This window comes from Trichosurus vulpecula, chromosome 1, assembly GCF_011100635.1.
Source record: "Trichosurus vulpecula isolate mTriVul1 chromosome 1, mTriVul1.pri, whole genome shotgun sequence".
NCBI classification, from domain to species: domain Eukaryota; kingdom Metazoa; phylum Chordata; class Mammalia; order Diprotodontia; family Phalangeridae; genus Trichosurus; species Trichosurus vulpecula.
In genome coordinates this window covers 50680220-50703567 of record NC_050573.1, presented here as the reverse complement: position 1 = coordinate 50703567, position 23348 = coordinate 50680220, and the positions used below count along the sequence as shown (strand labels likewise).

At 43.3% G+C, this 23348-nt stretch overlaps 1 protein-coding gene across 4 annotated transcripts in view; it reads right to left on the bottom strand.

The window, feature by feature from the left end:
- Nucleotides 1-20643, bottom strand: part of EVI5L (ecotropic viral integration site 5 like) — a 63390-nt gene extending 42747 nt beyond the window's left edge. For 3 of the 4 annotated variants that reach the window (XM_036758358.1, XM_036758372.1, XM_036758364.1), the window contains exons 1-4: nt 20546-20589; nt 14044-14175; nt 12030-12282; nt 11247-11436 (exon numbers count right to left, since the gene is read on the bottom strand). In XM_036758358.1, coding sequence (XP_036614253.1) covers nt 11247-11436; nt 12030-12199 — 360 coding nt within the window. In that variant the 5' untranslated portion in view covers nt 12200-12282; nt 14044-14175; nt 20546-20589. Of the gene's footprint in view, nt 1-11246; nt 11437-12029; nt 12283-14043; nt 14176-20545 lie in introns of all 4 variants that reach the window. The other variant, XM_036758349.1, reaches the window with a different exon arrangement.
- Between the last annotated feature and the right edge of the window lie 2705 nt (nt 20644-23348).

Here is a 23348-nt window from a genome sequence, read left to right as displayed (position 1 = left end):
CAACTGCTAGTGGCCTCCCTCCCTAATGACTGTGTGTTTATTTTGTATTTTTTCTCTGCTACATGTATATACATACATGTTATTTCCTGTAATAGAATGTAAGTTCTTTGGAAGTGATGTAGATATAAACAGTAGCCTAAGGGTTAAAAAAGAATATTAAGGTTTGCTTTTCCAGTACTTTGTGAAGCCCCCCCAAGGGGGCTTGGAGCTCATTCTGTAGCTTTTAAGGGGGTCCTAAAGTCCTTTTCCCCTTATCTTGAAATACATAAAATTCTTCCTTATCTTGTAAGCAACCATCTCCTTCATTTTGTGTCATAAAATTCTTCCTTATAATTAATGGGGATTAATGGGGATTGATGGCAGACCCAGGAAAGGTAGGGAAGTAGGGGGGATCTATGAGGGACAGGCTTTTACACATACTTTCCTTATCCTCCCCACTTGTCCCATTCCTCTACAGAGCCAGGACTTCATGTTAACATTAGGGTCCCACTTTTCCTTGATCCAGAACCCCTTAATCCTATTAGTCACAACAGGCAGATCTCCCCCACCCCATCTCTCATGAGGTCTGGACCAGGGTTACCCTGGTAGCTTAGGCCAATGGAGTCCCTGGAAGGGCTACATGTGCCATCCCTGTTCAGATCTAAGGGAACCAACCTCATACCCACATCAGTGATAATATCCTATTAGACATGAAGTCTGCTTGGGGTTGCAGCCCCTCATTGCTAAGTTTTTACAAGATGATTTACTGGTTCCCTGTCAGTCACCCTGTAACACTCTGATAATCCCCATCCTTAAGCCAAATGGGGAGTTTTACATGATTCGGGACCTGCTGGCTGCGAATGAAGCTGTTACCCCAATTCATCCTATTGTCCTGAACCCTTATACTACTTCAGCGCAGGTCTCAGGAGACATCCAGGGTTTTGGCAGCATAAATGTTAAGGTCAGATTTGGGAGAGTAGTTTGAGTGTGAAGGAATTCACTTAGATGTTCTCTGTAGCCAATGGGAGCTTTATTTAGTGAAAACTACATGGGCCTTGTTAGTGAGAAGCAAAAGGCCCTAATATTTGGAAGTATAGACATAAAGCTATACATCCTGTAGATATTCAGGATGATGATGTAGTTTTAGGGCTTTATGGTGGTTGAAGACTCAAGATAAGGAAGAATTTTATGACAAATGATGAGGGAGATGGTTGTTTACAAGATAAAGAGGAATTTTATGACACAGGATGAGGAAGATGATTGACAGGATAAGAAGGACAGGGGGACACAGGATAAGGGAGACAAAAGCAATTCTTTTGGTACAAGTTAAGGAGAAGTTTTATGGCATTTCAAGATAAGAGGAAAAGGACTTTAGGACACCCTTAAGAGCTACAGAATGAGCTCCAAGTCCCCTCAGGAGGGGCTTCACAAAGTACTGGAAAAGTAACCCTTAATATTCTTTTTAACCCTTAGGCTACCGTTTGTATCCATATCAGAAGGAAGGATCATTTCATTTTTTATCTTTGTATTACTGGTACCTAGCACAGTCCCTGGAATACAAGAGATACTTAATAAATGTCTGTTGGTTAATTAGTCACTCTAATAACACTCTTAAAAGCAAGTGAGGTTATTCTATCATGACTTGTTCTTAGTGAACCTATTTTGGTTCTTAGTATCTAATATTTCTCTTCCTAAGTGCTCATAAAACTGCCACTGAATAACATTACAGAATTTGTCTGGGATTGATATTATGCTGACCTGCTTATAGTTTATGGATTCCTCTTTCCCCTTAAAAAAACCAGGGGCAACATTTCCCCCATCTCTAGCCTTCCAGTCTCTACCATTTTCCTAAGTCCAATTCCTCCGAATCATAATAAATAATCATTTAAGTTCTTTTTCTTTTTAAACGCCCAGAAAAATTCTTCTAGATCTAGAGACTTGGCTTTGTTTTACAGAATCATAGACTCTCAGAATTGGAAGGGACCTCAGTGGTCATCTAGTCCAACAGGAACTGGAACAAATTTCCCCTTTGAAACATCCCCAAGTGGTTATCTTATCTCTGTTTGAAAACCTCAGAGAGAATAAAACTGTTTCTTTTGGATTTATCAGCTCTTTCCCTTGTTCACAGGTAATAAATTATTAAAAATGATTTGTGGGGAAAAAAACTCCAGAGAGAAGGAATTCAAAATTTCCTAAAGTAGTCCATTTCACTTTTGAAAAAATTCTAATTTTAAGAAAATTTTCATGTTGAACCTAAATCTGCCCTTGGGCAGCTCCTTCCCAATGCTCAAAGGAGAACAAGTCTAATTTCTTCTCCCCATGACAGCTCCTCAAATTCTTGAGGACCATGATCATGTCCCCTGCCCCTGCCCCTGCCCCTGCCTCTGCCTCTACACCTGCAACCTTCTGTTCCTATGACTGGTTTCCAGTGCCCTCCCCCATCATCCTCCTGCTCCTATGATTTCTAGCATTAACATCTCTAGGTACTATCTCATTAGCTACTTCTCCATCTTTTTCTCCAATTCCCTTGTGACCATGTTAATCTTACCCTTCTCAATCAAATGATTATTCCCTTTAATGAACGGGGTAAAACAATCCAGAATTTTTTAAAAAATGCTAAGTAGTCCTACTTTTTCCCTTGTCATCCATCCTTCCTAAGCAGTGGGCCTACCCTTTCTCTGAAGAAAGCTTTTTTGAAAAAAGCCCTTTGTTGTATCTCATTTCAGCTTCCCTGACACAATTCTGCCATGCTTCTGTGTTCTTTTGTTGATGCCTTTTATTGCATCTTCTTTCACAGCATGTACTGCAGTGCTTTTCCCCCTTTTCCCCCAACTCCTGTATCTGACACCTTTTCTCCTCCCGTTTAACCGTTCCCTATCAAGTTGTTACATGGACATTCCTCTTTGAATCTGAGAGAGCTATCTGGGAAGCTGTATCAGACTCTTTCCCCCTTCAGTCTCTTTAAATGCCTCCCTCTTCTTTCTTATTGTAAATACTAATAATCATATTGTGAGAATTTTATTCTAAGAGCCTTCTAGCCACTCTAGAACTACCTTCCCTTTTAAGAGTCTCTGGTCTCAGGAACACAGCTATTTTCTCTCTGACTTTTTTGAAATCTGTTCTCCTAATACTGTGAGCATCTGACCATGTTTGGCATTCCCTTAGTTGCTATAAACCCTAAGATGACACGGCCCCTTTCTCCCATGTTCTAGCACTTCTATTTCACAAGCAACTTCTCCCTGGTGGTCAAAATCAGGTTCAGAGTAGTAGTTTCCCTTGCCTACTGAGAAAAGAAACTTTTAACAAGACAAATTTACCAAATGCTCTGCTTTTAAGATAATGAATCTTCTATAGAATCACAGACTTAGAAAAGACCTCAGAGGCCATCTAGTCCAACCCTTACCTGAATAAGCATCTTCTAACAACTTGCTGGACAAGTATTCAGCCTTTGCTTTAAACCCTCTAGTAAGGGGCAAAGTCATTACCTTACAGACATCCTTACTTGTTAGGAAGTTTTTCCTTATATCATATTTAACTCTGACTCTGTGCAACTTCTCCCCACTGCTTTTAGGTCCTTCCCTTTTGGGACTGAGCAGAACAAGCCAATTCACCTTCTGCAGCCCTTTGAATATTTCAAGATTGTTACCATGCCACCATCCTATCTGCTTTCCTCTGGACATTCTACAGCTTATCATGCCCTTCTTCATATGTGGTACTCAGAACTGAATGCAACACTTTACTGTAGTCCAGTCAAGGCCAAGTACAGTGATGAACTCCCACACTTAGGCTTTCTCAATAAAGCCTTATTTAGCATTATGTTTTTCTTGGTTGCCATATCATTCTTGACTCACATTGAGTTTGTAATTCACTAAAGATCCCACACCTTTTTCAGATGATCTCCTTTCTCATCTTATACATATGAAGTCAATTTTGTTTTTCATGTGTAAGACTTTCTCTGGCCTAACGTTCTAGCTTGTCAAGGTCTTTATGGATCTTGACTGCCATACGATATGTTAGCTATCCCTTATAGTACTGTGTTTTCTGGAAATTGGATAAGCATGTTAACTATGGTTTTATCCAATTTATTGATAAGAATGTTATATACCCCTGGGCCAAGCACAGATCCCCTGTAATCTCTTCCATTAGAGACATCCTATCAAATTGACATTTAAACTACTGATAACTATTTTTTGGTATCGCCACCAGTGTCAAATTCACTAATTACCTACATCTTTTCATCTCCACAAGGATAATATGACAAACTTTACCAAATGTTTTGCTAAAAACAAGGTAAACTCAAGGAGATTAAAGACAAAGAAAATATTCATAGCAGCATTTTTTTGTGGTAGCAAAAACATGAAAAGAAATTGAATGCCCACCAATTAGGGAATGACTGAATGAACTATGGTATATGACTGTAATGGACTACTATTATACTATAAGAAATGATGAATTTGAGGAATTCAATGAAACAAACTAATATTTGTATGAACTGATGCAGAGTGAAGTAAGCAGATCGAGAGATCAATGTATATGCGACAATGTAAATTAAAACAACATTAAAAAGCAGCCAGACATTGATTAAATGTAATGATTGATACTGGTCCCAGAAAAAAAGATGAGGAAACATCTTCCTCCTCTGTAGGATGAGGAACATTATATATGTCACATACAATATAAGACTTGGCAACTGATTTTGTTTAACTGTTTTCCTTTGTTCTGATGGAGGATTCAATGTGAGATGGTCATGTCAGTCTGAGTATATATAAATATGTATGCATATAATAGATTTTATATACATAAACGTGTACATGTACACACGTATATACATATGTATACACATCATTGGGTATACACAGTGTACATATATATACATGTGTAAAATGTACACTATATGTAATACATAAATAATCATGCTGCTGATGGAGCTTATTTGGCCATAACCTAGTTCAGTCCAACTCTCTGGGCATCAATGTTCTCAAGTGCAACATGAAGGGACTGGACTAGAAGACAACCAAGCCATCCCAGCTCCACATCTGTGATCCTATTACCCCATGACATAATCTTGATAAAATCGTGCTTGCTCTTTGCAATCTCTGTGCCCTCTCTCTAGATGCTCACCTTTAGTAATATATTTTACAGTCTGTAGTTTATCTGAGTCTGGTGACAGCGATTTGAACTCAAAGGCAGTTTGTAATATTGTCTAGAAAGCATTGATTAGGCACCTACTATTTGCAAAGCAATGAGTTAATTGCTAGAGATAGAAAAACAAAACAAAAAAGTCCTCAAGAAGCTTATATCCTGCTGAGCTTTGAAGGAAGCCAAGGATTCTAAGATGTGGAAGTAAGCAAGGAGTATGTTCCAGGCAGGGGCAAAAATCTGTGCAAAAGCATAGGGATGGAAGATGGAACAACACATTTAAGGAACAGCCGGCAGGCTAATTTCACTGAAATGTCAGGTCAGTATCAGGGAGTACTAAGCAATAGACTGGAAGAGGTAGGTTGGTGCGAGGCCGTAAAGGAATGTAAATACCAAGTAGGGCATTTTTTACTTTATTCCAGAGGCAACGGGGAACCACTGAAGGTTCTTGAGCAAGAAAGTAGCATTGTCAGATAGTGCTCTGAGAAGAATATTTGGGCAATTGTGTGGATGGATTGGAGAAGGAAAAAACTGGAAGCACAATAGCTATGAGGCTATTGTAACAGTCCGAGTGAGAGGCCTACACAAGGGTAGAGGATGTGTTTGAGTGCTCAGAAAGGGACATATGAAAGATGTGTTGTGAAGGCAGAATTGGCAAGATTTGGCCAATTAACTTGATTGAGGGGAGGGAGTAAAGAAGAGCAAGGAATGAAGGATGACGGAGCCCTTAACAAAATAAGCAGTTTGGTGGAAAGGTGGGTTTAAGACTTCTAGTTGGAGATGTTCACTAGGTAGCTGGTGAGGTGGGATGTTCAGGAAAACACTAGAGTTAGACATATAGATCTAGGATAAGTGAAGTCACAGGACCTGATGAAAGCACCAAGAAGTTGTAAAGAGAAAGGAAAGAGGGCCCAAGACAGAGCCTTGGAGATATGATCCATCAAAGCAGAGTGAAAGGTGGTCAGACAAACAGGAGGAAAAACAGGTGTGGAGAGTATCACAAAAACCTAGGAGAGAGGGAATCTAAGAGGAGAGGGCAGTCTTACATTCTGGTAGATAAAATGTTACAGAGGTCAAGAAGGATGGGGACTTTAAAAAAAAAGACATTAGTTTTTGCAATGAAGAAATTGTTGTAATCTTGTAAATGGCAGTTTCAGATAAGAGGTAAAGTTGGAAGGTACTTTGCAAGGAATTGAGAACAAGTGGGAAAAGAGGAAGTTGAATCAACAAGCGTAAAGCTTTTTTTCTAAGGAGTTGACTGTGAAGAGAGGCAGCCTTGAACAGTACAAAGAGCTGGGTTCAAGTCCCCACTCTGACCCATGACGGCTGTGTGACTCTGGGCAAGTCGCTTAACCTCTCAGTACTCTAGATAACTCCTTAAGGCTAAAAGTTGCTGAGAGGGTGTCAATATGCATTGGTAGATGGAGTTTCCTCACCTGGGTCTTGCCTATACCAAAGAAATTGGATCACAGGCCCAGTCCCCATTCCTTTGACTATGGAAGAGATGTGGGGTCAATGACTTGAAAGATGGAAGAGTCATGTACATAATGGTTTTTCAAGGACGGGAGAGGGTTGAGAATGTTTGTCAGCACCAGGGAAGGAAGTGATTGATAGACAGGTTGAAGATTATAGAGCAAACTGATAATCACCTATTTCTCCTTCCTTTTATTGTCCTCCAAAAGCTCTCTACCATGTTTCTAAACCTCATGCAGTTCTAAGTCCCAGAATCTCAGAGCTGGAGGGGATCCCACTGGACATTTAGTCCAAACCGTACCTATTAAAGAACCCTGTGTACAATATCCCTGCCAAGAGCGAGCCCACTGATCCCCAAGGCAGCCCCCTCCGCATTGTCCATGTGCGGTGCCTTTGACCTGAACGAGGCATGTTCTTCCACTGCTACATTCTAGTCATATATCTTTAGTTCAGTTGTTTTTAAGTCATGTCTAACTGCTTGCAATCCCATTTTGGGGATTTTCTTGGCAAAGGTACTGGAGTGGTTTGCCATTTCCTTCTTCAGTTCCTTTTATAGATAAGGAAACTGAGGTAAACTGGGCTAAATGACTTGCCCAGGGTTATACAGCTAGTAAGTGTCTGGGGCTGGATTTGAACTCAGGTTTTCCTGACTCCAGGCCTGATGCTCTATCCACTGCATCACCTTGCTGTCCTAGTTATGTATCTACTAGAATGTAATTAGGGTCCATGTTCCATTTATCACTGGATTTTCACCAGTGCCTAGTACAGTTAGACACAATAGGCACTTAATGAGTTTGTATTGAATAAATGAAAGTCTCCTTCAAGCCACTAAGTTTCAAGGATTCTTATGAAGTCATATTTACATATTTGTGTTTAAATTTCAAGTTCACCTTGTTTATTATCCACATCCTATGTAATGATATACAGATATCTGATGTTGCAGGCATTGTTTTTGGTCCTTTTACCTATGATTTTCTCTTAAGAATAAATAGGGTACATGTCTCCTTATTTCTAGTTATTCTCTATAGTATCTAGTTTTGCAGTTGTATCTATGAATTCTTCTCTCTCTGCCTCTAATTACAGTTTAATGCCCTCTTGATCAGGTTGCCAAGCATGTTCTTCCTAGTATTCATAAGACGCCCTCCATCCTTAGGCAAGCATCCATCATTCTGATATTGTGAGTCATGAAGCAGCAAATCTTATTTTTTGATACTATCTACATAGACAGCTGTTCACTTTCAGGATCCTCCTTCTAAAAGCTTCATCATTTAATTAAAAGTAGTGGTTAAAATCCCACTCATGACCCCTCAAGACCTTCATTTTACTGTTCAGGGCTTCCCAGTGCCTACAGATGTTTTGTGGCAGCATAATCCATCCCCACACAAATCATTATGGGGATTAGCTGATGAAATTCACAAGATTCTTAGGTCCTGCATATAATTCCGAAATGACAACATATCTCTTAAATGGCTATGTCAAGGATGCACAGTCACTCTCCATACCACACATCTCTTCCTTCTATGCCCAGTAAATTCTTTCTTCAAACATCCTGGCACCCATATATCTTCTTTATTATTCCAAAGAGCATGAGACATTGCTTTTGCCTCAAGAGCTCCAGATCCATGAGCTACCAGAAGAACCTTCCATGTGGCTCCAACAACTTTTTCCCTTTCTTCTCGGCAGCATGTTCATAGCTGTGGTTTATAGCTCTGATCTTGTCTAGAATCCTCGAATGATGGGGCTAGATGAGACAGAGTTCATCTAGACTTTTGCTCTCTTTTTTCAGATGAGGAAACAAGTCCAGGGAGGTTAGATGATCTAACAATAGCTACCATTTATAAAACTCTTCAAGGTTTGCAAAGCGCTTTAGAAACATCTTATTTTATCATCATAATGACCCTGGAAAATAGGTACTCTCATTTTAGAGAGAAGAAACTGAGGTAGACAGATGTTAAGTGACTTGCCCAGGGTCACACAGCTAGTCAATGTCTCAGGCCAGTTTTTAACTCAGTACTTCCTGACTCCAGGCCTAGTGCCTGTGCCACTGTGCCACCCAGATGACTTATTTTCTTCTCATCTTTTCCCCCAAACCCATGCCTTTTCTGAACTTCCCTATTTCTTTCTAGGACACCAAGTTAAGTTGACAAGTCAGTCATCCTTTGAGTCACCCAGGTTTGCACCCTCAGCATTGTTTCTGCTACCGTGTGTAAGTGCAGATGCCTGGTTAGTCACCTATATACTCTCATCGGGAATTACCTCACCTTGTTATTACAGGGTCAGATAAAAGACAAACTGCTTTCATTTGCCTTCACAGCCTTGTTCCAGTTTGCCTTTTTGGACTTATACACATTATTCCTCTACACATGGGTGAGATTTTGGCTTATTCACTATTCCCATGACACAAGATTCCATTTCCCTCCTCCAGGCCTCTACACAGGCTCCCCCACACCAGAAATGCTCTACCTCTCAACTGTACCTCTTTAAATCCCTAACTTCCTCTACCACTCAGCTCGCATGTCACCTTCTACTCAAAGCCCTTCTTGATCTCCCCAGTTATTGATCTCTCTCCTCCTAACTGGTTTGGCTTTGTACTTACTTATCTGTGGACATGTTCTGTTCCCCAAGTAGAATGTGAGCACCCTGAAAACACTTATTTTTGACTTCATATCTCTAGTGTCTAGAGACCATTATGTTCAGCCCCCTCATTTTACAGAGAAGCAAACTGAAGCAGAGAAAAGTGCTTGCTCTGGGTCACACGGCTAGTTAAGTATCTGAAGCAGGACTCAAACCTTGGTTTTCTGACTCCAATTCTAGTGGAGATCCACTACACCCCCTATGCCTCTTCTGTTATTCCTTAAGCACACCCTGAACCAGAGAGGCTTTAAGGGGCCTGTGAACTTGTTTCTTCAATGTTTTAATAACTGTATTTTGTTATAATTGTTTTATGCATTTAAAAACATTGTTCCGAGAATAATGCGTTAGACCAACGTAAATGTGAACAAGCATAAGCTCCAACCAGAATATTCAGAATCACTTGATTTTTCCTGCCTGTTTTCTTTGATGATGGGCTTCTGCTACCCTACCAAGGCCTGCCACTGAAGCAAAGCTGACCTCATCACTCTCCTCTGAACATACCACACACATTTCTTCCTATCTTTGTTCATAGTGTTCAACTTGCACCTAGAATGTCCTTCCTCACTTCTCTTTTGATCTAAGCCCTATACAATCTTCCAGGTCCAAATGTGGTCTCTTTTCTACTAATCTCCCAGCCAAGAGCAATCTCTCCCTTGGAACTCCATGACTGTGCAGCCTGCTCACTTGGCACTTACTAAAAGCTATTTTCTTTCTTTTCTTTGTCCTGTGATCTCATCAGTGTTGGGAACTCTTAGTGAAGAAACTCCTATCGATGCAGACTGGCACCTAATTATAGCCTTAAGACAATTGTCAGGGGGACAATGAGAAGTCAAATGACTTGCCCAGGGTCACACAGCTAATACAAATCAAAGGCAGGACTTGAAGCCAGATTGATCCTGACTCTGAGGCCAGCTCATGGTCTACTACACCACACTGCCTCTCATAGCTTCATTAGGAAGTTATATTTGATTCAAAAGTAATAGGAAGCCATTGAAATGTATTGAGAAATGACATGTGCTTTAGGAAAATCTCTTTGGCAATTATGCAGAGTATGGATTGGAGTCTAATTAGAAGGCTAATGAGGCTATGAGAGGCAGTGTGGGGCAGGGGTCATGGAGTTCTGAGGGAGAAAGGCTATTGGCTGGGGGGTTCGGGAAGGCTTTATAGATTCCCTGCCTCCAGTGTCCCTACTCCAATCCATCCTCAGTATAGCTGCCAAAGAGACTTTCCTAAAGCACAGGTCATCCCTCATGTCCCTACTCAAAGCACCGCAATGGCTTCCTATTACTTTTGAATCAAATATAACCTCTTTTTTTAGCATTTTAAAACTTTTTACAGCCTTGCCGCTTGCTATCTTTCCAGCCTTTTAACACATTACTACCCTCCACAAACCTTATAGTCTAGTCACAAATAGCCCATTTGCTGTTCTTCACAAAACACTCTGCCTCTTATCTTAGTTCCCCTACACTGGAAGGATAGACTATCTCAGGCTTCCTTTAAGACACAGCTCTTGCAGGAAGTCTTTCTAAATCCTCTCACATGCTAGTTCTTTCTCCTCTAAGGTTATTTTCTATCTACTCTGAATTTATCCGGTAGGTACTGATTCACATACATGTGGTCGGCCTCATAAGAACTGAAGCTCTGTGAAGGCAGGGACTATTTTTACTACTTTTTTTTTTATCCTTTGTGTTTAGCACAGTGCCTGGCACAATGCAGGTGCTTAATAAATACTCGTTTATTAATTGCTATTTTAATTATTACTTTATGTTTATGTAGTATATCCTACTTCCTCAAGAATGAAAACTTCACAGGAATCTTGTTTATTTCCTAGAGGGCTTAGTAGAGTTTTCTGCAAATAGTGGGTGGCAGTGTTTACTGGTGCCAACAATGATCATGAGGGAAGGACCAGGCACAACCAGTACAGTAAATGGACACCCCCATACCCACCTCCCATCTGGTGGATTCTGCTCTGCCACTGTGGAGTTGGTAGAAATGCTCGTGCTACTCCCCACGAGTCCTACCTTGAGCAGCTTTTCTTTTTTGCGTCGCCATTCCTCCCACTCATTAACAATTCGGCCCCAGAGAATCCAAGTGTCCTCCTCCAGGTGGCTGAGGTTGGAAGAGGCTGAGGAGCTAGAGACCAAGGAAGAGCCGCTGTTTCGCCGGGAACCATTCATGGAACGCATCGACTTGGAGTCAGCCTCCAGAAGCCTGGGTGGGAAGGAGAACAAACAGCACAGAAACACCTATCACTGAAAAGCTGACTGACTCTTCTCTCTTTCCTGGGCATTGGGTGCCGTGTTCCTGGTGGTGGGCCTTGGGCCTCAATGAATCTTTTAGTCCCTACCAGTTAGCCTTTGCCTGGGTGGGCCCTGCAGCTCAGTGACAATGGAGTTTTAAGGGCCTTGTTTAGCAGGTAGAGAGTAAGAAGTAGGGAGAGCTGCAGTGGCTATTGCAAGAGCAGGATCCCAAGGCCCCTAAGATCAGGCCAGTTCAATTGAAAACCCGTAATGTCCTAGTCCTGTCCAATCTCCCAGTCCTGATGCTCAATTTGTACTTCCCCACAATATCCCCTCATCCCAGGACTTTCTGCCTCCTCCCCTCAATTCCTTGGATCCTCCTCTTTCTTCATGTGTCTACTTTGAATAATTAGTTTTTAAAGGTCGAGAAGTGAATCCATGCAAGATTTTGTGTAATTTGTAAAATAGCATCATGTACAATTTGACCCTTTAAGAAGGCTGGTAGAAATGACAGCTCTTTTTCCAGGCCTTGTTTAGGAAGCAAATGTCCCTTTCTCTACTCACCGATTCTGTTCTTCTAGTTTGGCCAACAACTCCAGTTCATCTGGACTGAGGTTCTCAGAGTCTGAGGTGGGAGAACAGGCAGGGCCTGAAAGGGCCTCATGGGAAGAGGAGTCAGGGCTGAGGGCTGGGCTCGCCATGCCGGGAAGGCTCAGGGTCTCAGGGATGTTCATCAGAAATAGTTATGGATGGGGGAAATTGAAGGGAAAGAGAAGAGGTCCACAGGAGGCCCAAATGAGGGAGGTTACAACTCCATCTGTAGTATGAGAGAAACACAGGTTTGGTTATACAAAATACTGACCACATAGTGTGCACTCAATAAATATCCACATTCTCCCTTGCCTCCTTCAATTCTTTCTACATCAATAAGAGTTTACCAATCACCTCTTTTCAGCCTTACACAATTAACAACGTCATTTTCCTTTACTTACTGACCAATTAACCAATTAACCAATTCTTCCTAGTGCACTCCTGCCCCCTTGCCTTCTAGCCAAACCTACAAAGTTAGCCAGCATCCTTCCCATTTTCAGAACTTGACTCCTCTACATGGCATCATTGAAGGGGGAAGGATCGGAATGGATCCTTAGGGAATAAGGAAGGTAATTTCCTATGACACACAGGGTCACAGGTAAATTCTAAGCATGCAATAGGCAACATGACTTGATTTTTGAATACTCAAATTGTACTCAAGTACCAAATACAACTCAACAGTATCCAAGAAACAGATACTCCCCAAACCTTAACAAGACCCCATAGTACCCTATACCAACAGTATTCTATAAGACTTAAGGTTCTTGCCAGAACCCCACAATACACCACAGTGCTACAGAATGCTGAAGGAATTTGGGCACAGTGCCTAGAGAATATGGGTTGTTAATGCTATGGATGTTACTGTTTCTGCATTCTTTCCTGATCACCCCTGTTCCCCTCACAATCCTCTCCCACCATCCTGTCCTCTAAGCTGAGCATCTGATAGTTCTCATCTCATTTACTAGAGTGTGCTATTGGCACTGACAGAGGCAATTACCACTCACCATTAATTATGTGGCTGTTTGTTAATGGGCCAAAAAGTCAGTTTTTCCTTAGCAGGGAGCCCAGGATTGATCAAAGCACTGGCAATTTGTCCTTTTAGTTATATGGGCCAAAGTCAGATGGCTCCTGATCTCATTCCCTCCCTTCCCCCCCATACCCAGTGGAACTCTTGAGACTCTGCTTTGGCACTCCTGATGAGCAAGGCTCTCACCTACTTAGTACCTCAGAATCCTCATCTACCTACCTTTAAAGACACTGTCTTTTCACCTCCTGCTGGGACGTACAGATAGAATGTTCAAAATACATTTTCTACCAGATATAACACACATGTAGCACAGAGGACCAAGAATCAAGATATGGGGAGCCTCGGCGTCCCTGGTGCTGCTCAGCTAAACAAGTCCTGTCTCTTTTAAGTAGGTATGCTTAGAGATCAAAGCTTTAGAGTGTATGGCCAGATCCCACAGGTCAGATGCAGCTCTGTGAAATAAACTGTTCCTGCTTAGCCACATTCACCATGACTGAGCAGGTGGCACACTTGTCCAATATACCAGAAAGGGAATTGCTGAGGACTATGGTGATAGGTATAAGAACCTAGACTCCTGATTCCTTCACATGCTTCTTGCATTATACCACATATTGCTTTTTTTCTGCCTCAGTATTACGACAGAAAAACCCTTGCCCTTCTCTGTAGGAAGAAAAGGAATTAACACTTAGATGTCTAAGACATGCCAAAGCTTTACCAATTCTCATTCACCTTGTAGGAAACTCAAGGAACTTACTTCCATTCTCCCCACAGCCCCCAAATGCCATGAACAACCTATGAAACAGTTCCCTTATCAACTTTCAAGCCAAGTAAATTATTTCTAGAAATGCCCCTCTCTTATACCCCCCCACCAGCTGACAGTCCCAAGCAACAGGGCCAACTTTTCCATTCTACCTATGTCTTTGCCAGTATACTGACCCTCCTGTCCCAGAAACAACCTACCGAGGAGTCCAAGGAAGGTGTTTTGATTCAGTGAAGATGACTTCAGTCTAACTGGGGGTTAATCATTCTTAAGATTCTGACAACGCAGTCCACTCAAGCGCTTCCTGAGAGAGTCAAAGTCTGCAGCTGGGGCTGGAAGGAATTGAATTGTGAACAGAAAATGCTGAGTCTAAAGGATTCACCCAAGAATTTGGGGGGAAGGGAGAGAAGGAGAGAGGGCAAAATAAGTGCACAAGGGAGATTTCCAAACTAGCTGGAATTGTGGGATCATCATAATTACTGCCTAAATGTGTCCAAGAGGAGCATACAACAACCACATGTGGCCAGTGGAGATGGAACTAAGACTCTTCCGCTCTTTTTTTTTTTTTAACAAGGAGGGGCATTGAGACTAAAAAGGTGGAATGAATAAGGAGGGGAGAAGAATTGTTCCAATATCCTTAATATCAGTTATAGGGAGAAAACCTAAGAGTTCTGATTCCTTATTCCTCTCTCCCACTCTACTACATCAAATAATGTGAGGGGGTAGCCTGGACTTGGGTTTCCAAAACAAAACTAGAGCGGGGAATTCCTGAAGATCAGACAGGTGTTTCTCACATGAACGAGTAGTTTTTGCAGAGAGTCGAAATTATTAAACAACATCAGTCTGAGATTTGCAAACTTAAGGACGAGATGTTCATTACACTAGCATGAAATTCACTTCCCCATCACTTTCCATAAAATCCTTGCTGCTTCTGACCCCTTAGCAAGCTTCTATTCTGCTTGGGCACAATGCCTGGGCACTGGAAAAGTCTTCTACTGGCTAGGAGACAATCATTCTCGACACTCACTCACTGCTACGACTAGCCCCATCCTGAAATGATATCACAACATCTTCATCCAGAAACAGTTTAGAATAGAGTTTGGGAAGCTGACTTTTTGCTATATATTTCATATAAGATTTCATCCTCCTTCAAAATGGCATCTCCTTTTCATAAATATAGTTATTTTTTCCAGATATTTGTATACCAAGAAAGCAAGGAGAGTTCTCCCTCCTAAGAGGAGGAAGGAACCCAAATTTTCTTGCCTGTGGAAACATTTTACTTAAGTTCATGCTCTCCAGCTTCACCACCCTCCCACCTGAATTCCCTGACCCTCCCCCTCCCCCATCTGGTACCATGTTCCTGATCTCCCACTTATGCCTATATAACAGGTGTTTAGGTGCTTAAGAACATAGACTCCTTCCCAGTTCAAAGACCTCAAAGGGAACCACATTTTCTAGATTGTCTAATATAGCTATTAGCCTTTACAGCATCAACATACAACAGTCATTTCTTGGATGATAATTGACTTCAATCTAGACAGAATAGTCTGATAATGCCAATAAAATGTGATGTTCCTTTTCCTGTGCACTACATTTCCTAAGAAACAAAAAAGTTTTCCCATCCTCAAGACGGCACAATTGGAGGCTCTCCTCTGACACAAACACAGTCATTTCAGAATTCAGTCATTGGTCAACAGGAACACTGTAACAGTGTAATGATGGAAACCTTCCACTGGATTAACATAAGCTATTTCTATCGCCTCAACTGTGCTGCAGTTACCATCCTGTATTTATTCAACTTCTATCCCTCTCCTACCTTTTGGGAAAGGTGTAAAAACTTCCTTTGGACTTCCAGGACCAAAGCTCAGGTTCTGTTTCCATAGTTTCTGACTTCTCTCATCCTTAGAAAATGGTAAAGCAGGAAGGGAGTTTACAGGTCACCTAATCTGACCCCCTCATTTTGCAAATGGGGCATGTACCCAGAGAGGAAAACAATAGTGATTGAAGTAACTGACATTTATATAGCGCTATAAGTTTACAAAATACTTTACATACATTATCTCATTTGATTCTTGGAACAACTCTGGGAGGCAGGCACTAGAGGGATAATTAACCCCATTTTACAGATAATGAAATTCACTTCAGAGAAGTGAAGTGACTTGCTGATGATAGTCAGACACCAAGTGTCAGAGGTGGAAGGTCTCTCCTGACTTCAAATCCAGTACAATTCCTATTATATCCCAGCATCCCTTGGGAAGGAATTTTTCCAAGGTTACAAAGCAAGTAAGTGGCAGAGTTGGAACTTAAATCCATCAGAGTTGGCATTGCAAATTGCATCTCATCTTATTCAGGCTCTCCATGCCCAGTGGATGTTCCTTGTTTGATGATAGATGCTGGTTCACAGTAAGCTATTATTATTATTGATTATAACTATTAGTGGCATTAGTAACAACAGAAGCAGCATATCTAAGGTCCTGATGCCTAAAGAGAAGGACTGTCATTACTAGAATATTCCATCTGACCTTGAAAGTAGGTTTCAACCCACACCTTGCAGGTTTTCTGCCTTTGTGACCAGTTCACTGTTAGCCAGGTTAATTAATTCTCGCCTCAATTGCTTCCTGAGCATTAGAGAAAGAATGAACTTGTTGAGCCATGAAAGAAGTAGGGAGATAATGCACTGGTATCAAGTAAGGGTTCTTGGTTCCTTAAAAATCCAGAACTAAGGAGCAGGAAGAACAGACGCTATTCTCTTTCATTTTTATGTTTTGGTTAGAACCATATGGAAATGTAAGAGCTTTCCTCAAAGCCTATAAAAGCCTTGATGGGAGAACAATGAAGGGGGCAGATCAACTCATCTCTTAAGAGTTCTCAGAGGAAAGGGAGACAGACTAGTCCAAATGACATCTGACCATCTGATCTGTCTGCTATTTAATTTGAGTTATAGCTCTTAGGACCCAATCTACACACTGAAACAGAACCCCTCCTACACATCATGAGAGTCAAATTAAATAGCTGAGGCAATATGGTGTTCCAAAGTGAACACAAGATTTGAAGTTAAAAGACCTGGGTTCAAATCTTGCTTTGCTTGGACTTGGGGAAATCATGTCACTTCTTGGAGCCTCAGTTTCTTAATTTGTAAAAGATAAATGAAGAGAGTCTTTCCTAGTTCTAAATCCTATGATCCTATGACACATACTTGCCTCAGGAAAACCCACAGTGGTCCTATTCTCAAAGTAAGCGTCTTTTTTTCTTCTATGGACAGTTTTGCAATTTAGTGTCATCCCAAAGATAGTCCAGAATGTTTGTACTTTAATAAGGGAACTTCAAATCCTATTTCCGGCTGCTACTCTTTCTCAATGGCACATTCATATTCTTAACTTCTACGATCTTTGTGATTGCCCTCAGCTCCTAATGGCTCTGGAGTTCTCCAACTCTGCCTATGAAGGTGAAGCTATTAAGTATTCTATTGATCTTGGCTCCCTACTTTATACAGTGAAAAATAAAATACCCCAGGAGGCTGTTGTGCTTTCAAGAAAGCAAATGGAGATTCATCCTTTCTTAAGCGCCTAACAAGCCCTTTCCCTGTCTCAACTTGTTCCGGATTTCCTCTTATTATCACACAGAACAGACTGACCTAATCCCTCAGTTACCTGTTATTTCTGCCAGTTCAATTTCTGGCAAGATTTCTGATCAGCCACAAAGGGTTAACTAAGGAGACCCACCCCCCCATCTAAAGTACAGCCACAACACAGGCTTCATAGGCTTCTAATTTAGCTACCTAGCCATATATCATGTGGGATCAGTTCTTCAGTGATGGAACTGAAATGGCCCTCTTTCCAAACTCCTACTGATTCCCTCTACACTGAACATAGATAACCTGGAGGGAAGCGGGGACAACCCATTGCCACCATGGTTTTTATAACTGCCACTATCTGGTATCCAAAATGGGTCAGAGGATGGTAGATATTACATTGGAAGGGGTCTTAGAGTCATCGAGTCCAAGCCCCTCATTTTATAAGGAAATGAAGGCTTGGAGAGATTAAAATGACTTGTTCAAGGTTGCTAGTTGGTAGCAGAACTGGGATGATCTGAACCCACGTCCTCTCACTACAAACCTAGTGCTCTTTCTACTCCACCATGGAAGGCATAAAGAAAAGGGAACAATAAATATTTGTTGGATTGAACTGAATTTAGGGCAGGGCTCAGCCCTGGGAATTCTCAATACTTTTTTCTTCCATTTTTTTCTGATTGAGAAACTGAGGCACTGAGAAGGGAAGGGTTTGCTCAGAGGTGTACAGAAAGTCAACAACTTAGTCACCAAAGGAGCCTCAGGCTCCTTCTTCTGCTGGTGCTTTAAAACTCTTTCCTAAGTACTAAGAAAGTATGTAAATCTGTTTCCTAGCCTGAATGATGTGGTCAGAGCTCTAACAGTTTGTCATACTCATTCTCACAATGGCCCACCAAGAATGGGAAGCAGGGGACCTTGCTGCTGTCAAACACTCCAAATTGTCCCTTTCATCCATCTTCATGCCACCTCACCAGTTCTATATAGCTGACTTGACTCTATGTAGTCACTTTCTATGCCAGCTGCTAACCCACATGAAATTCCATCCAAACCACCCCACAGCTATCCACAGGAGTTCGTGGGAGCCCACAGGTCAAACCAACTGTTCTGGTACTATCCTCTTGCCAGAAAGCAGAAACTGGGATAAAGGCAAGATGACAGACAGTTAATGCCACCTGGAAAGATGGAAACAGATAGCTTCAGACAGAACAGTAAGCTTTCTTCTGCTAAATCTCAATTCAGCCCAGAGGCAAGAGAAAAATGAAGTGACCTATCCACTAATTTTTTACCCAAGCCTTTTAGTACATTTTCCTTTCTAAAAAAATTCCCTAACAAAGAAATGCCTGATCTTGGCAGACTCACATGCAACCCCACTGTGCCCCAAATGCCACAACCTATTGAAGATATTTCATTCTGACAAAACAATCCAATCAAAGGTGAGAGACTACATTCTTGCTATCAAGGTGCAGCCTCAATTAACAGCCATAGAAAGGGTGAGCAGATGAATGCCATCTGAAGGTCGGCATCATCAGATGGAGTCAGGATGCCACCCAACCAGTCAGGTCAGCCCTTAAGACTAGCAACTTATGCACCTCCTGCAGCTGAACAGACTGCGTTAGTGGGCTGGTTAAGTGATATAAACTGGGATGTATGTATTGAAGGGGTAATAGTGCTGATTCACAGAACCTCAGAGTTGGAAGGGACCTCAGGCATGGACTGGACTAGATGACCTCTGAGCAGAACTCTCTGCTACAACATTCCCAGCAAGTCACCATAGAGTCTCCTCTTTGCCTGACTTTGGTTGACAAACCCCCTCTGCTCGCTTCTCCTTGACCTCTGCCTTTTTCCAAGTTTCTTCTCAATACACTCTGCTCCTGGTGTGACTCTCCTCACCTACCCAGGTACCAGAGATCAGGTCACACCCCCTTCCCTGTACTGTACCTCACTTGTACTAGGATCAGCCTAGGAAGTCACTGGTCAAACTCCACCATAGCATAGGACTTCAAGGCTGACTTCTAAGGCAGGTCTGAATATCTTATAATCCTGGGGTAAGGATCGGAGGAATTCTAATGACCAGAAATAAATGGGGATGAGAAAAAGGAAAGGGTTTTGAGTAACATCGCTGCTGGAAAGGACCTTAGAGATCTTCATGTCATATGACTCAGAGCTGGAAGGAATCTTAGAGAGCAGCAAGTCCAATCCCTTCCTTTTACAGATGAGAAAACCGAGATGCAGAGGGGTTAAATTACTTGCCCAAGGACACACAGGTGGTATAAGATGCAGAGCCTGCCTCCGAACCCAGGTCTTCTGACTCTAAGCCCGGTGTTTGGTCCTACTACAGCATTCTGCCTCATCTGGAACCCGAGGTGGGAGAAGTTAGGGGAGAAGGGAGAGCCCCCCCATGCCCTCTGAAAAGGCCAAGGGGAGGAAGACATGTATGGGGTGGTGGCCGTTCACAGCTGCCCAGGACAGTCACGGCCACCCGACGAGTGCGGTGTCAGCCCTTGGATGTCTACCCCAGCCCCCTTCTGCCCCCAGGGCCCAGAAGCCAAGGCAGCTCGGAGGGCTGGGCTCTGCTGGAGATCGGTGGCCGGGTTCCTGGGTCCTGCGCCCCCAAACCCCACGCTTGGGAATAAGACGGGGGGAAGGAGGTAACTTCCCAGGGCCTCCCCCTTCCGCATTTTGCACGAGGGAGGGGAAGAAGAAGGGGGGGAGGGGGACGGAGAGCGAAAAGATGCCCGGGTTTGGGCACCCGAGGACGTGGGTTCGAATCTCATCTCTGTCCCTGGCTTGCTGTGTGACCTTGGACCAGCCCCTTCCTCTTTCTGGACCTCAGTTTCCCCCACCTGTCAGACGAACCCCACGGTCTCCGAGGCCCTGGATGGGAGGGGGCCTGATGGAGGCGGAGGGCAGGAAGGCTGGGCGGGCGAGAGAGAGAAAGAGGGAGGGGTCCTGGCCCCTCCACCAGCCGGGCGGGGACAGGGGCTGGGCCAGGGGCGAGGGTCCAGCCCGGCAGGTGCACCGTGGGCTCGGGGCCGGGGCCCGGGGTGGGGATGCTCGCTCCGCGGAGGCTCCCTGAGGAGACGCCCGCCCGCCTGCCTGCCGGCTCCCGGGAGCAGGGACAGCCCGGGCCCTACCTGCGCCGCCGCTGCCGCCGCCATGGTCTCCTCCTCCTCAGCCGCCGCCGCCTTCTGTTCTCCGGCTCCGGCTCCGGCTCGGGCCGCCGCCCCCTTCCTCCCTCCCACCCGCCCCCCGACTCGTCCCGGCCCCCTCAGCCGCCCCCCGGGACCGCAGCCGCCGCCGGCACTGCCGCTGCCATTTCACCTCACTGACAGGAGCCTCCGCCCCGCCCTACGCCCGACGGCGGACCCAATCCGGGAGCCCGAAAGTCCCCGGCGCCGGGCCTACTGACAAGAGTGACGGGGAGAGTAGCCAACCAGGGGATACTCCGTGTTTACGTAGAAACATCACCGCCCCTTCAAAAAGGAGCGAATGGGAACAAGGGAGATGGTAAAGGATAGGGGTTTTAGCCTATGAAGATTTGGAGAGTGAATGAACGACATCTGGCATAGCCAATAGTGAGGAAAGAGCAAAGGCGAGAGGTGTGTCCCCAGGGAGAGGCGGAGGAGCTGCGGAGGAGGCTCCGCCTGCGAGCTGTCTTTTAGTCCTGTGACTTGGGCACCTGAAATAGCCATCAATCTACACCAGCCTCGAACCCCACCAATGAGTCTGATAGGTGTAACCAGTAAAGACAGACAGCTGAAGCAGCCAATATACAGCGTCAGGAAGGAGGGGCGATGTGACCAACCCAACTGCCTGGATCTCACAAGCAAGCAAAGCATTTGGATTTGGAATCACTGGTCCTGGATTCAAATCCTCATCCTCCTAGGTTCTGGATTCAAACTCTAATCCTCCTAGTTGCTAGTTTACTGAGTGACTCCGAGCAAGCCACTTAACTTCTCCGGGCTTCAAATTCTTCATCTGTAAAATGAGGAGGCTGGATGACACAAATTGTTCCATCTGCAGTCCTGTGACTCTGTCGTCTCCGGCACATAGTAGCCGCTTTGTTCACTCCTGTTGGACTCTTTGTGACCCCATTTTGGGGGATTTTCTTGGCAAAGATATCATAGTGCTTTGCCATTTTTCCTTCTCCAGCTCATTTTACAGATGAGGAAACCGAGGCAAACAACGTTAAGTGACTTGTCCAGGGTCACACAGCTGGCAAATGTCTGAGGCTGGATTTGAACTCATGGAAATGAGTCTTCCTGATTCCAAGCCCAGTGCTCTACCCACTGCATCACCTAGCTGTATTCATCTTCTTTGTACAGAATCATTGGCCTTGAGAACAAGGACTAGTCTTTTGCCTCTCTTTGTATCCCCAGGGCAATGCATAGTGCCTGGCATATAGTAGGTGCTTAATAAATGCTTGTTGCTTGCCTGCCTGACTGACAGAGAGCTCCCTGGAACCCAGGGAATAGAATCTGACATATAGAAACACCTTTCCCTTGCTTACCCCACCACAGTTCCATGAGCTGCTGTTGCTCCTCAAAACATTTTGACACAAGTCACGAGCCAAAGTCAGGAATATGACTTGTTTTTGCCAGATCTGCAAAGTGAGGAAGGGACATGTCCCCTTAGATAAAGAGATTTCCTCTCCGGAAATGTCTTCTGCCAGAACAACCCACTAGTTCCAGTGAAAGGAAGCAAAATGTCTGGGTTCTAGGATCTAGGGCCCCAAAGAAGCAGTTAAGTACTGTAGAAGAAAGAACAAAGGATTTAGTTAGAGTAGGACTTGGGTTCCAACCCTGCTCCAGTCTCTCCCTTTGTCTCAAGTCACTTTTATGGGCTTCAGCTTTATCCTGTCTACAAAATAAGGACTTGGACTAGGTCAAAGCTCCTCTTTGCGTCCTCCTTGGCAGACTGATCAAGCCCACAGACCTCTTCTCAGTAAAATCTCTTTCAATATATAACGTGAAATACATAAGATGACAAAAGAAACCAATAATATTGAAATGCAGTTCTAAGAGTTATTTTTTTAAAGTTTATGGATTCTAGGTTAAGGACGCATAGGTCTCTTAAAAGTTCCGTATGTCTGTGAATTCTGTAAAATTTTTATTTTTATAATTTTTATTCAATCTTTTTATTCATCTGCTTCTTTTTTCCAACATTCATTTTTATAAGATTTTGAGTAACAAATTATCAGCAATCTGATATACGTTATACATGTGCAATCATGTAAAACATATTTCCACATTAGTCATGTTATGAAAGAAGAAACAGAACAAAAGGAAAAAAAACTGTAATATTTTTATCAGATCGTTGCCCACAATGATCTCTCCCTCCTCAGAATGTGCTAGCTATTTTTTCTAATTTTTAATTTTCATTCATTTGTTCAGCAGACATTAAGTATCTACCCTGAGCAGAGTCCTGCGATGGGTGCTGAGCAAGACACAAGGTTTATGGAAGACACTGTCCTCATGGACTGCGTGATCTGGAGAAGAGTGATAAGACATGAAAACTGATCACTCTAATTACAGGACAACATTAGAGACATGAGTGGAAGTTGCAAAGAAGCAGATTTAAGTGAGGAAAAACTTTGTGTCTTAAGAGAATCTGCTTTGACCTTTTATCTCTTATCATTTTTCCCCCTCTGGATCCAAGGAAATGATTCACTAGCAGAGAAAGCCTGGCAGAGCAAATTCTGAGATTCTGGTCCAGAAAGGGACTGCCCTTCTTCTTCCCCCCACCATCTAGGACCTTGATAAGCTTCTCTTTGGTGACAGAGCAGGAGCAAGCACAACAGAATCGAAGACACAATATCTGCATCCTGGCACCCTTTTTCCGTGCCCCTCTTTTTCCTCCCTGTTTTCTCTAGTTGTCTCTACTTCGGAATGAGCTGGCAGGGGTGGTCTGAATGGTGAGCTTAACCAGTTTGCCAGA